Genomic DNA, 14,019 nt, shown 5'->3' with positions numbered 1-14,019 from the left:
ACACTCTGCTCATGATATCGCATCGGTGACCTCTCGGAACCTTCTAGAGAAGTTGGCCTTTCTCTAGAAGTACAGAAATGTCCCAAGTATGCAACGCCTGCACTTTGTTCGAGCTTACTCCAGCCAACTAATGACTCTTAGTATGCCGCTGAGCTGTGCACGCTCCTGGTTGAGGACCAGTTTGGGGACCTATTTGGGGTACGTACGACTTGTTCGACGCAGCTTTCTCTGGTCTTGTTTCTCTCAAACCGTGTTCTAACGGCATTGGCAGCGTATTTTTTTGAAACTGGTGCAGTATGGGCGCCTTACGCTTCCACAACTTCGAGCATATGCGAAGCTTCCCCACAAGCAAACTTTGCATGCTGTCACAGCAATGGTCCAGATGCATTTGCTATACCACTACTTGTCCAACGATGATGGAGCCACGTATTACGAAGCCAACATGCACGCCGCTTATTATCTGATACGATCAGGGAAGATACTCAAAGTGGTGGAGCAGAGACTGGGGGAATATGCTGCCAAGGTCATGTCTACAATTATGTACTGCGGGCATGCGCAAGTCGGCTATTTGGAGGCTCTGCCAGAACTTCGAATCGACACGGTGCATAAACCCTCGACGAATGGCAACGGCGCAAACCACTTGGAGGAGAATGGTCTAGAGGAGAACGGTTTGGAAGAGAACGGGTTGGGAGAGAACGGTTTGGAAGAGAACGGTTTGGAAGAGAACGGTTTGGAAGAGAATGGCTTGCTGGAGAACGGCGAAAATAACGACGACGAACTGCCGCCCTCTACTGATGGTGCAAATGTCAATGGAGACCATGACACGCACAACGGCCGCTTACACGCAACTTTGAAATCCTTAGCTGGACATGGCTATATCTGCCGTATGCGAGAAAGTCATTTCCAGAGCCTGGCAGACCACATCTTGGATGCAGAACGAATAGCCCAGCAGGCCGTGAAAAATTCAGACGTAAAAGGCAAAGCCGCGGCAGAATTATTAAAGGGCAGAAGGGAGCAAGTCCTCCTTGAACGAACGGACAATAGCATAGGCGGCGTCCTTTTAGTCCACGGCATTCCAAAAGGAATCAAGAGACCCCAAACCAATGGCATTTCTGAAGGTTCCAACAAAAGACGTCGGGTGGATTCTTCTGACGGACCAGAGGAAGAACCCGAAGACGAGGAGGACTATGATGATGACGATGACGAACCAATGGATGTAAGTCATCTAGAATTTTTCAATCTGTCATATTACTAAATGAACTGCAGGAAAGTATTGTGCTTAAAGTCAATTACGAGAAGATGGATGTCGTTCTGAGGAACCGCCGACTGGCTGAGATGGCGGCCGAAGAAGCATCTCCTGTTACTGTGAAAGTGTTTGAGAACCTTTTACGTCTCATTGAATACCAGACTCCCCGTTGCCGAGAAAGCTCTGAGATTGCTCTGCGAGGGAGTTTGGAACTCCCAAGAGAAGGCGAAGAAAACGACACAAGGGCCGTGGGATTTAGTCTTCATAGACTTGCAAATGAGATCAGTACCAGTATCGATCTCGTTGGCTCTCTCGGACCAAGAGACAACCCGCAAACAAGAGGCAAGAAGAACAAGGCCAATGCTATGGTGAATGGCGATGAGAATGAAGAGTTTGAAGAAGGTGAAAACGGCATAACAGAAACCACCAGGGCTTACGATCTGGATCAGCATCTCAGCGTTTTACAACAGCCCCCACACAGTCTTGCATATAAGCGAACCAATGGAACTATCCCGGAATGGACGGTTGAATTTCGCCGTGTTGCTCGTCAGCTCCGTCACCTCGAGATTGAGCGCATTGTGGGAAATCGGTTTGGTCGCATTGCCCTTAGACTGATACGGATTCTGTTGGAAAAAGGAAAATTGGATGAAAAAAGATTACAAGAGATCAGTCTTGTTTCACAAAAGGATCTGCGCCAGGTTCTTGCGCTCATGCAGGAAACTGGCTTTGTTGATCTGCAAGAAATCCCCCGCGACTCGCAGCGAGTGCCACATAGGACCGTCTTTCTATGGTGCTTTGACCCTGATCGGGTAGGTCGTAACCTTCTTCATGACACATACAAGGCGATGTCACGATGCTTCCAGCGTCTTCAGTTTGAGCGAAATGTGGTAAAGGACTTTCTCGACAAAACCGAACGCACCGATGTCAAAGGCAAAGAAGAAGAATACCTGAATGAGGGCGAATTACAAAAGCTGCGACAGTGGCGGGATAAGGAAGCTTTGATGCTTGGGGAGATTGCCCGGCTTGATGATATTGTTGCCGTCCTGAGAGATTTCTAAGATAAATCAATCAGGGTGTCTTTTATCATCAAGTCAATGGCTACCGAGTAAAATCTTTGTTTGGCGTCAAGGGACTTGATTTTATCATGTGTAAAGAACAAATGCATAGCGTGGTTGTGTGTTGTGTGCGATCAGGGTCACTCCCCAGGGGGAAAACAAAACAAAACCACAAAAGCGTTTTGTGTACCTGCTAAGATATGTATTTATAGCTGGTTCTTCTTTTTGGCTTTATGAGGGTGATGATTAGGTCGAAACGCAAAATAACATGGAATTTTAATGATGATTGAATTTGCCAATTTGCTAATACAAGAAGAGATTATTTGAAGAGAATTCTAAATATACATTGCGCAGTCGTCATTAGCCCGAAATTTTAGTGATAAACCAGTAAGAAAATTTGGTTCCAAAAATTCATTGATCTTTCTTGACTTCCTTTTTGTTGGAACTGTCGTCCCCAGCCGTTGTAATAGCTATTGATAGCGTTTTAGCAATGTATGCGCCAATAAAGTATACCAGTACAGCAACAGGCAACGCATAAATGACAGTGGGCACCAACGACCGCGGGAAGACGTTCAGAAGGAACGGATCTAGAATGATATCCGCCTTGACAGGCTGCACGCTCTCCATCAGCGTTGAATTGGCCGTATAATAATCGGCCGCGGCGAGTATGCGGAGAAACAAGACTGATTCAACTTCAGATATTGATGTTAGGGCATCGCGTAGTAGATCTTTCGTATTACGCGGATCGAGTTTAACACGAGGTGAATTTGGTTGGCGACGGGACTTGGGCGGGTATAGGTAGTCCTTGTCGTTGGATGCTTTCACCGAAGATTTGGACGGTGCGCTGGCAAGGAGTGTTTCTGAATACTTGGCCAGTGATGAGAGGATTGCCGGGCTGGACATGGCTTCGCCAAGCGAATATGTGTCGAGGGTGAAAGCCGTCGGTTGCTTTAGGAAAGGTTTAGCTGCCTGGGTGAGGAAAACACCACAAGGGAAAAAGAAAACTCACTGTTGCAAGCCAACAGACTCGCACTTCATATCGCTGCCCCGGGTTTAAATCTTCCAGGAAGAACCATGATTCAGTTCCGTCTGGTAGCTGTTGCGTCGGAAACGATGCATTCAAGTTCGTCCTCAACTTGAACTCTTCCGGAGATAGTCGCTGGAGACCTAGGTCATCAATGACTGGGCTCTCAGCTGGCACCGGTTCAAGGCGTGGCGCTATAAAGATGGTCTTTTCGACGTTGGCCGCTGCAGGCTGGGCGTAGAGCAGTGACGTAGTGACAAGATGTGCTGCCAGAGCAAGGTGTCCGGGAATGTACATGTTTTGTGTGTGTGTGTGTGTGTTTAGTTCGGAGAGCTGGGTATTATTAATAGAGAGTATCCAAGCAAGGCAATGGTGATTGGAATGCAACTCGGCCGGCGAGTCAATTCATACTGGGTGAAGGAGGGAGGAGAGATGTATCAGGATGTATCAGAGTCAACAAAGCGAGCGTCATCAGGGAATGCCAAGACGCCAGACAGCCAATCAGAGACGCCGGGGAACAGCGTGAGCGGGTCCACCGCACCAGCCAATGAGAGGCGCCATTGGTGGCCCCGCTGGTTCGGCCCAACAGCACGTGACCATCACGAGAGCCAAGCCACTAGGCCGGATGCGGCAAGCAGTGTTTACAGTGCCCAAAAAGGGGCTCCAAGCACCAACGCGAACCAAGTGATTTCCTGACTAAGGACACTAGCACCAACAACACAGACCACACCCAGACCGCCTGGGACTCGGAGACGCGCGCTGGCGACGCTACGCTCTTTTCTGTTTCCACAACGAAATCATCGGTTGGACTGTGCTCAACTGTTGTCAATCCTCGCTGGGACCACTTTGTTCGTCCTCGCCCAATTCCTCAACTCTTCTCCCCCATCCCACCCTCTCGCACTCTATTTCCATCTCTACCGCTGTACAGGTACGTTGTGTTGTGCTCGATGCACTCTGCTACCCCTCCTTCCACCGTGGAAAAGTGCGGGAAGGCTATCGCTGCCCCCCCTATTTTTCCCCCCTACGCCCCAGCTCCGGCTTTCTTCAACTGCCACAGCCATCACTAATTCCAATTCTGAAAACTACAGTGTCCGTGGGATATCCGACAAGATGAGAGAAGTTATTAGTTTGAACGGTAGGCCTTAACCAGTCGCCCATCGTGGTTGCTGATCCTTTCCCGACAACGACGCGTCTGACTTGTTTTTTTCTCTCTGTATAGTCGGCCAGGCCGGTTGCCAGATCGCCAACTCCTGCTGGGAGGTACGAGATCCTGCTTAACCAAAAAAAAAACCTGCTGAGACTTCCGTACTGACATGTAATTAGCTTTACTGCCTTGAGCACGGTATTCAGGTATGCTGAAATCTGGGGATTTCTCCCGACAACTCGGCTCCTACCGCGATATCCGGGCTGCTCGCATGAAAAAAAAAAACACTAATAATCGATTTAGCCTGATGGGTACCTGACCGAAGAACGCAAGGCCCAGGACCCCGACCAGGGTTTCAGCACTTTCTTTTCCGAGACTGGTATGTGCTGTCACCATGGAGCCGCAAAACTCTAATATTAACCGTAACAAATAGGCCAGGGCAAATACGTTCCCCGTACCATCTACTGTGACTTGGAGCCCAATGTTGTCGACGAAGTCCGCACTGGTACCTACCGCAGCCTCTTCCATCCCGAACAGATGGTCACTGGCAAGGAGGATGCCTCGAACAACTATGCCCGTGGTCACTACACTGTCGGCAAGGAGATGATCGACCGTGTCCTCGACCAGGTTCGCCGTGTCGCCGACAACTGCGCTGGTCTGCAGGGTTTCCTCGTCTTCCACTCTTTCGGTGGTGGTACTGGTTCTGGTTTCGGTGCTCTTTTGATGGAACGTCTCTCTGTTGATTACGGCAAGAAGTCCAAGCTCGAGTTCTGTGTCTACCCTGCTCCTCAGAACGCCACCGCTGTTGTCGAGCCTTACAACTCTATCCTCACCACACACACCACCCTCGAGCACTCCGACTGCAGCTTCATGGTTGACAACGAAGCCATCTACGATATCTGCCGCCGCAACCTCGGCATTGAGCGTCCCGGATACGAGAACCTCAACCGTCTGATTGCCCAAGGTATGCGTGTATGTCTCTCCCCGGTGTGATCTCCATCTAATTTTCTCTAGTCGTTTCCTCCATCACTGCTTCTCTCCGTTTTGATGGCTCCCTGAACGTCGACTTGAACGAGTTCCAGACCAACTTGGTGCCATACCCTCGTATCCACTTCCCCTTGGTTGCATACGCTCCTGTTATCTCTGCTGCCAAGTCTCTTCACGAAGCCAACTCTGTCAACGAGATGACCATGTCTTGCTTTGAGCCCAACAACCAGATGGTCAAGTGTGATCCCCGCAACGGCAAATACATGGCTACTTGCCTGCTGTACCGCGGTGACGTCGTGCCCAAGGATACCCACGCCGCCGTTGCCACCCTCAAGACCAAGCGCACTATCCAATTCGTCGACTGGTGCCCTACTGGTTTCAAGATCGGTATTTGCTACCAGGCACCTGAGATGGTGCCCAACGGCGATCTCGCCAAGGTCAACCGTGCTGTGTATGTTGCTCCTTGAATTATACCAAAATTGGAATACTCAGCTGACATTTAATTAGGTGCATGTTGTCCAACACCACTGCTATCGCCGAGGCCTGGTCCGCTCTCGACCACAAGTTCGACCTCATGTACTCGAAGCGTGCTTTCGTTCACTGGTACGTTGGTGAAGGTATGGAGGAAGGCGAGTTCTCCGAGGCCCGTGAAGACTTGGCTGCTCTTGAGCGCGATTACGAGGAGGTTGCCAGTGATTCGCTTGAAGACGAGGAAGAAGTTGAGGCCGAATACTAGATATCGATCTCTCGTACAGATGGGATTCTTTCAAGCGGGTTGTGTAATGCTTCGTTATATACCCAATCCATTATCTTATATTTTTTGACGGTTCAGGGCTTTCTACCGATATTGACAACCGCCCTTGAACACGTGCAATGCACCTGGTTGTTTAGAAGAACGACCTGACGTGACTATTTTCTGTTTCATCGCCTCCTTTCAGATTGCCCGATCCATATTTCGTTTAATCAAGACAAAAAATTTCCTTTTTTGAACCTTACTTGAAGAGTAGTTTTTAGAAATAGAGATCAATAGAGGAGAGGCCAAGCCATGCTTTCTATTTGTATAAACATCAAAAATGTCACTGGTAAAGCTCGTACCACCAGAACGGTAACAATCGGTCCATCAACGGCAGAATCACGTGCGCCGTTCGTATTGGCTACTTGGGTAATTACTATCCCGCTCCCGTAACGTAACTCAAGCCGCCGGCCAACCTCCTCCCTTCTTGCTCGTCGCATTGATCGGAGCTTGATTGCTCGTCTTCAATTCCTATAAGCCAGTTCGAACATTTCTTGGATTAGCGCCTACATCTCATAAAATCTCCGCTAGAGCTGTTTCTATGCTCCCGGCCACTTGTGAATGTTAAAAAGCTTGCTCTCTCGGAGGTCTCGCTGGCAATACGATATCGCAGCAACTCACCGGAATCACGGCATCCTCGCAACCTTTTCGAAAACCAAACGTATGATATCAATCACTTCGAACCCCTATTCGAAGGCGCCACGGGTATAGTTATTGCAACATAGTTCAGCTCCAGTCTTTTGGGTTGTTTGTGTTCTGGAACAAACGCGGCGCAGTTGTCTCGCAGGCAGCAGGGAGATGGCGGAACCAAGTGAGTCTTATTCATTGCCATCCTCAATCGCACTGCATAACCTTGAGACCGAGATTACTCGATACTGGTTGATTTGGCAGCCCGGTTTTAAAATTCATGTTTTGGGCGACGAAACTAATTCAAGAGGCAGACCATCCGAATCTCAACCTCACTCAGGAGGAGAAGCGGGCATTCTTCCAGCTTTTTCAAGCAGCAGACACTACGAATATCGGTGTCATTACCGGCGAACATGCAGTGCCATTCTTTGAAAAGACTAAGCTTCCTCCGGATACTCTCGGCCTGGTATATATTATGACTCGTTCCTATTGCGCCGTGACTGCGTCGTGACTACGGTTTGGGCTGACTTTTGCTTGACAGATATGGCAAATCGCCGACAAAGAGAACCGTGGACTTTTAACGCCAGCCGGATTTTCTATAGTTTTGCGATTGATTGGACACGCACAGGCTGGTCGTTCTCCTACAGAAGAGTTGGCTTTGCAACGTAAGTGGCCACGAGCTGTTATATGTCGACTGAAGCTAATTCGGTATAATATGGTGTAGCTGGTCCTTTACCTCGATTTGATGGAATCTCTATTTCAACTCCGTCTCGCCCGGCCACGGCAAGCCCTCCGCCAGCTGCCTCGGGTGGCCCGGTCAGAGTACCACCATTGAGCCCGGAAGATGTGAACAAATTCAACTCTCTCTTTGAAAAATCAGACACGCCAAACGGTTTTATATCAGGTATGTCGGACTTTCCTTGCCATTCGAACTCACGTACTCTGGCCCTGCTGTGGTGAATGTCTCGATTAACGCATGCTGTTTGCAGGTGAAACTGCGAAGCAGATTTTTGAGCGTGCCCGGCTACCCAATGATATCTTGGGACGGATTTGGAACCTCGCAGACATAACTCAGCGTGGTCAATTGGACGCCACGGAGTTTATTATTGCCATGCACATGTTGACATCGTACAAAACTGGCGTTATGCGAGGCATCCCATCATCGCTCCCCGCCGGACTATACGAAGCAGCATCAAAACGAGGTCTCGCTCGTACCCCAACAGGACCTCGCGTTGGTTCGGACGTACCACCTGTGCCCGCTATTCCAACACAGTTTTCCGGATCCCAGCGGACGCAAAGCCCGTTGAACCGGCAACAATTTGCCTCGCCCCTCTCTGCGCATTCCACAGGCGCTGACTGGCTGATTAACCCACAAGAGAAAGCCCAGTTCGACAACATCTTTGCCACTGTAGATACTGCGAAGGCTGGCATTATCAATGGCGACCAAGCTGTTACCTTTTTCACCAATGCTCAGCTAGGAGAGGATGTACTTGCTCAGATATGGGATCTCGCAGATATAGATGCAGATGGACAGCTTACTAGGGACGAATTCGCAGTTGCTATGTACTTGGTGCGCCAGCAAAGAAGCAGGAAAGAGCCACTGCCCACCACGCTTCCACCGGCATTGATCCCGCCTAGTATGCGCCGTCAAGAGGCACCGCCTGCTGTTGCTCCGGTGGCTCCGGCACCACCGCCATTGCCACGATCTGCAGCTGAAGATCTTTTCGGACTTGATACGTTTGATGCACCCGCAGCTCCTACCGCTCCTGCGATTCCGCAGACAACTGGAGGTTCAAATGCGCCTTTCCAGTCTCCTGGATCCCCATCTTCACGGACCTCACACCAGGCGTCGTCAGCCACAACATTCAAACCGTTTGTTCCGTCCTCACTGTTTGGGCAAAGCCTCAACCCACAGGTTACCGGAGCAGGAGCTACAGCAAAGTCTCCTTCCCCTAGTTCTGACGATCTTTTGGGTGACAATGACCCGGAGGAATCCAATAAACTTACTCAAGAAACTACAGAACTGGCGAACCTGTCCAACCAGATTGGCTCCTTGTCCAAGGAAATGCAAAACGTGCAGACACGGCGTGTTTCTACGGAACAGGAATTTACGCAATCATCGCAGCAAAAACGTGACTTTGAGACACGGTTGGCCCAGGCTAGAGCTATGTATGAAAAAGAGGCGAAGGACTTCAAGGCACTAGAGGACCGCTTGAACGCATCCCGCGCAGAGACCAAGAAACTCCAGCAGGATCATGCTCTGATTGAAGGCAGTCGTCAAGATTTGCAGAACCAGTACAACCAAGTTTCTGCTGCGCTTGCTGCTGATCAAAATGAGAATGTTTCGCTGAAGGAGAAGATACGTCAGGCCAACGCGGCTGTCAGCCAGCTCAAGCCCGCTTTGGAGAAAGCCCGCTCCGACGCACGTCAGCAAAAGGGTCTCGTGGCTATTAACAAAAAACAGTTGGCAACTGTTGAGGGAGAACGAGACAAAGCCCAAAGCGAGATCGATTCGTTAGCAAAAGAAAACCAAGAACTGGAGGAGTCTACTAAGTCTGCTTCTGGCTCTGCTGCTATTGTCAGCCCTAGCTTGTCTACTGCCAGTCACCAAACCAACCCTTTTTTCCGACGCACCACCACAGAAACTTCACCTGAAGCCGTGGTTTCTCCTGGGTCTAACCCACAGGCTGCATTTGACAATCTCTTTGGCCCGGCATCTGCCACCGCATCAACGTCTACACCGCCACCTCAAACCTCATTCGGTGCCGCTCCGCCATTCTCGCAAAATGCTAGGGAAGCCTCGAAGAGCCCCTTCACTTCTGGTGCACCGACACCATCTGTTTCTCCACCGCCTTTTGAGCCACCTCCAGCATCCGACTCGCGCCAGATAACTCCTAGCTACTTTCAAACAAGCAATGAAAACCACGCGCGATCTGTGACGTCTTCTACAGCCGTATCTCCTCCTGTCAGCCGTTTTGGCGGGTTCGATACCTCCGAGGCTGGGACCCCTGCACCTCAGGAGTCGGCAAGCGTGGCACGGGAGCCGTCTAACTTGGGAAATGAGACATCTTCTGCGGTTTCTCCTTTCGATGATGTACCCAAGAAACCCGCACCTGAAGAGGCGACTTCTCCTAGTGCTCCCACGCAAATTTCTACTCAGCTGACGGGTGGTCCATCTCCTGAGAAAACCAACGACACAGCCGAACCATCTCCAAGTCAGGCGAAAGAGGAAAGTTTTGATGAGCTTTTTGGTAGTGTTGCCCGTGAACGATCCCAATCCCAAAAAGCCAATGATTTCGATGAAGCATTCGCTGGGATGAAACCGCGTGGTGGCGAGGCCCCTAATGCTTTTGGAGAGTTCCCCCCTATCAAGGAATTTGAAGCAGACGACGACGACGATGATGACAGCACCGACAGCGAGGCACCAATGGGGTTTGATGATAACTTCACTCCAGTTTCTCCTCCACCAAAGGAGGACCACGCAAAGAACGAGTCCATCGATGCAACACAGCTACAAGCGTTTCCAGTTCCCGGCGCTAATGCGGCTTCTACAGAGCCACCGGCTTCGGATGCTCAGCAATCACCTCCCAGCTATGACGGATCCAGTGCGAACAAGGAACCCGGCCACTTCCCTCGTACATTTGATGGCTTGCTACCCAACCGAGCTGACCCAACTCTAGCACCAGATGCTCCTCATACTGTTGAGTCGTCTAGCGGGGCTCCTATTGTTGCTGGTGAGGCCCAAAAGAAGTCTGGTGCTCCTGATTTCGATGCGGCCTTTGCCGGTCTTGACCTAGCACCTGCGAAAGAAGAAGAAGATGATGATTCAGACGACGAGGAAGATGCCGGTCCTGACTCTAAGAAGCCAGCCAACGATTTTGATTTTTCGTTTGAGTCTCCCTCGCAGTCCGCCAAGCCGGTTTCAACTCCCTCAGCCCAGCCCGGCCAAGCTAACACTGCGGCTGCTGATTTCTTCAATTTCGACAACAATGTTGATGCATCTAAGAATTCGGAACTTGGAAGCGAGAAACCTCCGACAACTGACCATGATTGGGATGCTATCTTCACTCCTTCTCAAAAGGCACCTGAAGGTGGCAGCAATGGTTTCCATGCGTCCGATTCTCAAGCTGCTGGTGGAGGGAATAAGCGCTCGCCTGGATGGGCACTTGCTTCCGAAACAGGTGAAGACGATTTGATCTTGAAGCGACTAACTGGTATGGGCTTCCCTCGCGACGAGTCGCTGGCTGCTCTGGAGAAGTTCGATTACAATATTGACAAGGTAATTGCTATCTTATTACAATATAAGAGTAACTTTTGCTGACGCCTTTATCTCTAGGCTGCCGACTATCTAAGCTCCAGAACTTAAAGTCTGGAAAAAGAAGTCTGTTGTATATATATATATTTCTGATTTGCGTTCATTTCCTGTCCATTCTCTTTGTCACTTATGATTATATTGACCCCCCTTTGTTTCCCAAGACTACTGCAGCGCATGGCTTGCATTGTATATCAAAGAAGCATACAACCACTCGTTGTTACCTAGCGAGACACGCTCGATGCTTCGTGCATCTCTCATCTTGCAGCTTCCATTCTATCTGTCCCATCTGTCTCATTTTTCCCCTCATCTGTTTGATCCCCTAGCCGTACAACGGTCCTCTTTCTGTATGTAATCATCACAATAATCCCAGTGCGTTGAAAACATGTACCTATGAAGCTCCTTAATCTTGCGTCAAATTGCGGGAAATGTTAGATATATCATTGGATTGAGTAGAAGGAACATTGGACCAGTGTACAGTTTGATGAGTAGAGACGGATCTTATGTCATCAGCCTAGCGACGTCATGTTATTCGCCGTCGATAAGATAAGAGATTAATCCTCAACCCATTTGACAATTTTCCTTTGATTGCAAACAAACCATTTTAATATTTTCCTACCTACAATTCTACATGCACGTGATGTGTGTTTCTCGCTGGCCTCAAGGCTGAGTTTCGCATGTTTTTTTTGTCAATACCCGCGGACGGTACGGTGTAAGAAAACTCAGGCAACACCAACAACATGAACGGTCGAGAGATACCTGGATTCTGCTGGGGTGAGTTTACGAACACAATCTTTCAATTCTCCTAGAGAAATCAACCATTAAATTGGCTAACTTCATTATAGATCCTGAGAAAAAAAAGTACTTTCGGATTCAGGCCAACCATGTAGCTCCAACAGGATCCCAGTACTCTGCTCAGGCCGTCAAGAAGCGAAAATATGATTCCGAGGTATTTTAAAGAACCGAAAGCTGGGGACTCTGTTGGCCTGTTTCTGATACACCTTGTTTTCATCCAGGTGCAAAAACATCGAGAAGGTGTTGAAAGGCAGATTCGGCTACAACGAGTGCGAAAGTCACGCCATCTGACCAACCCAATCAGTAGAATTACTGCAGAAATCGAGAGTGATCCTGTTCGTGGGTTTGTGAAACAGTCCCGCCAGGGAGAAGCATTTACCAGTCAGCTCCAACTACGTCGTGGCTATGATTTGGACAGCCTGACACTGGATGCGACGGTCGCCGACTTTGCTCGGCACGATGAATCCGGGGCTCTGATTGTTGGTTAGTTTGTTGTTTGTCCCCTTGGCAAGTGTTGCTTTTGCCTTTTGCTGACTATTAGGGAAGGGTTAAACAACAGTAGGTTCTCCTGCGATTTAATGTATGTGATGGTCATTGTTCATTCTTTCTGCATGCTGACTGACTTATTATTCTAGAGTATGCCCTCCGTTTGCGCAGGAGGAAGGGAAGGAGGAAGGAAAAGTTTCCAGTATCCCTAGTGGTACTGACAAGTTTGTTTCTATGCATCGCGTTTGTCGTCCAGTTTTCAACGAGGATTGAATATTTGCTAATGGAAAAACAGTTGTCGTCTCTTTCCCTATGTGATTCCGGTGCCTTTTTGTGAGTATTCATGATCTATCTCTTGAATTTTAGGTTCTAATACTCCCTTTCACGTTTAGGGCTACAATGGATAGTGGCATTGAAGGAGATTCCATGTTCCTCGTCGGCTCTGTGGCGAATGTGCCAACGGATGGAACCCCAATTCGAGCAAGTCGTAAGTCAGCAAGCTAATTGATTGCCATTGAAGATGAAAAAAAAAAGAAACAAAAAAAACCAGCTGATATTTTCTTCTCCAGAACTTCCTTTGGAATTAACGGGGCATGATTCCACTATGTGGTGTTCAGCAGCGAGGCCAGACTCTGGCAACGACCCCTTCTTCGCAGTAGGAACCTCTGAGGGGTTGTACACGTTTCGTCAGGGAGATATGGCCCTTACCAGGGCCAATATCAATCTACCTAAACGGTCCCGAAAGGCTAGCAAAGACGTTGACTTGTTAGCTTTGGATTGGCTATCCCCGACAGTTATCGCCACGGGATTCAGAAATTCGCTAGTCGGACTTTACGATGTGCGCAGTAGTGGGTTTGCTACTCGAATACAGCATCCCCGGTCAGTTGGGCAAGTTAAGAGGGTTGACGAGAACCGGCTAGTTGTAGCAGGCTATCGTTCGGTAAGAAACTGGACATTTTCCCAGAAAAGAAAAGTGACTGACTGTTTTCCATGTTCCATTTCTAGATGCAAATGTACGATATTCGATTTCCAAGTAAACGTGGAATTCTGAGCAACTCTTGCCTCACCTTCGAAGATTACGAGAACGAATTCCGGCACCAGATCGATGTGAACTGTGGACTCGGTTTGGTTGCTAGCAGTAGGTGTTTCCTTTTCTTTCTGGCTTGTGTGCCCTGCTAACACACGTGAAAAATGTAGTCAATGATGGTGAAAGAATTCGGTTCCACTCCCTTGCCGACGGCTCAAATATCCCAACCGGACGGTCAATGGAACGGAATATAGCTGCCACAAACAGGATAATGTTTGAGAACTCTCAGGGCATGTCGCGATTAGGGCAGTATCCGCGGCTGTTGGTGTCCAAGGGGACAGTTGTTGCAGAATTGGCGTGGTGAGAGGAGTCGAGTCACTTTGATGCTGTAAAGAAATGAATGGCATGCATGTAATACGGAGTTTGCCTACAGAAGGACATTATGTATAACGACTATTTTCCAATATACATTGGAATTTGACTACGAGAATAATACCACTCACGCAAAAAGCTTACAAATATT

At 49.0% G+C, this 14,019-nt stretch overlaps 5 protein-coding genes across 5 annotated transcripts; 4 read left to right on the top strand and 1 right to left on the bottom strand.

The window, feature by feature from the left end:
• Positions 1 to 77: 77 nt before the first annotated feature.
• TRUGW13939_07878 (uncharacterized protein) lies at positions 78 to 2,304 on the top strand (the record flags this gene model as incomplete). Its single annotated transcript, XM_035491015.1, has 4 exons — positions 78 to 86; positions 142 to 198; positions 272 to 1,216; positions 1,267 to 2,304. The coding sequence occupies 4 exons, from the start codon at positions 78 to 80 to the stop codon at positions 2,302 to 2,304; spliced, it is 2,049 nt and encodes a 682-aa protein (XP_035346908.1).
• A 408-nt stretch (positions 2,305 to 2,712) lies between these two features.
• Positions 2,713 to 3,622, bottom strand: TRUGW13939_07877 (uncharacterized protein; the record flags this gene model as incomplete). Its single annotated transcript, XM_035491014.1, has 2 exons — positions 2,713 to 3,249; positions 3,311 to 3,622. The coding sequence occupies 2 exons, from the start codon at positions 3,620 to 3,622 to the stop codon at positions 2,713 to 2,715; spliced, it is 849 nt and encodes a 282-aa protein (XP_035346907.1).
• A 72-nt stretch (positions 3,623 to 3,694) lies between these two features.
• On the top strand, positions 3,695 to 6,192 carry TRUGW13939_07876 (uncharacterized protein; the record flags this gene model as incomplete). Its single annotated transcript, XM_035491013.1, has 9 exons — positions 3,695 to 3,900; positions 3,984 to 4,253; positions 4,414 to 4,460; positions 4,545 to 4,585; positions 4,649 to 4,675; positions 4,773 to 4,848; positions 4,903 to 5,433; positions 5,484 to 5,907; positions 5,964 to 6,192. 9 exons carry the CDS (start codon positions 3,695 to 3,697, stop codon positions 6,190 to 6,192), a joined length of 1,851 nt encoding a protein of 616 aa, XP_035346906.1.
• Positions 6,193 to 7,156: 964 nt separating this feature from the next.
• On the top strand, positions 7,157 to 11,242 carry TRUGW13939_07875 (uncharacterized protein; the record flags this gene model as incomplete). Its single annotated transcript, XM_035491012.1, has 5 exons — positions 7,157 to 7,342; positions 7,418 to 7,541; positions 7,601 to 7,780; positions 7,866 to 11,155; positions 11,213 to 11,242. 5 exons carry the CDS (start codon positions 7,157 to 7,159, stop codon positions 11,240 to 11,242), a joined length of 3,810 nt encoding a protein of 1,269 aa, XP_035346905.1.
• A 686-nt stretch (positions 11,243 to 11,928) lies between these two features.
• TRUGW13939_07874 (uncharacterized protein) lies at positions 11,929 to 13,860 on the top strand (the record flags this gene model as incomplete). Its single annotated transcript, XM_035491011.1, has 10 exons — positions 11,929 to 11,962; positions 12,034 to 12,137; positions 12,205 to 12,466; positions 12,530 to 12,563; positions 12,619 to 12,712; positions 12,765 to 12,802; positions 12,862 to 12,956; positions 13,039 to 13,409; positions 13,475 to 13,607; positions 13,667 to 13,860. The coding sequence occupies 10 exons, from the start codon at positions 11,929 to 11,931 to the stop codon at positions 13,858 to 13,860; spliced, it is 1,359 nt and encodes a 452-aa protein (XP_035346904.1).
• Positions 13,861 to 14,019: the final 159 nt, after the last annotated feature.

The sequence above is a fragment of the Talaromyces rugulosus genome, chromosome IV (assembly GCF_013368755.1).
Source record: "Talaromyces rugulosus chromosome IV, complete sequence".
NCBI lineage: Eukaryota > Fungi > Ascomycota > Eurotiomycetes > Eurotiales > Trichocomaceae > Talaromyces > Talaromyces rugulosus.
This window is presented reverse-complemented; position numbering and strand designations above follow the sequence as displayed.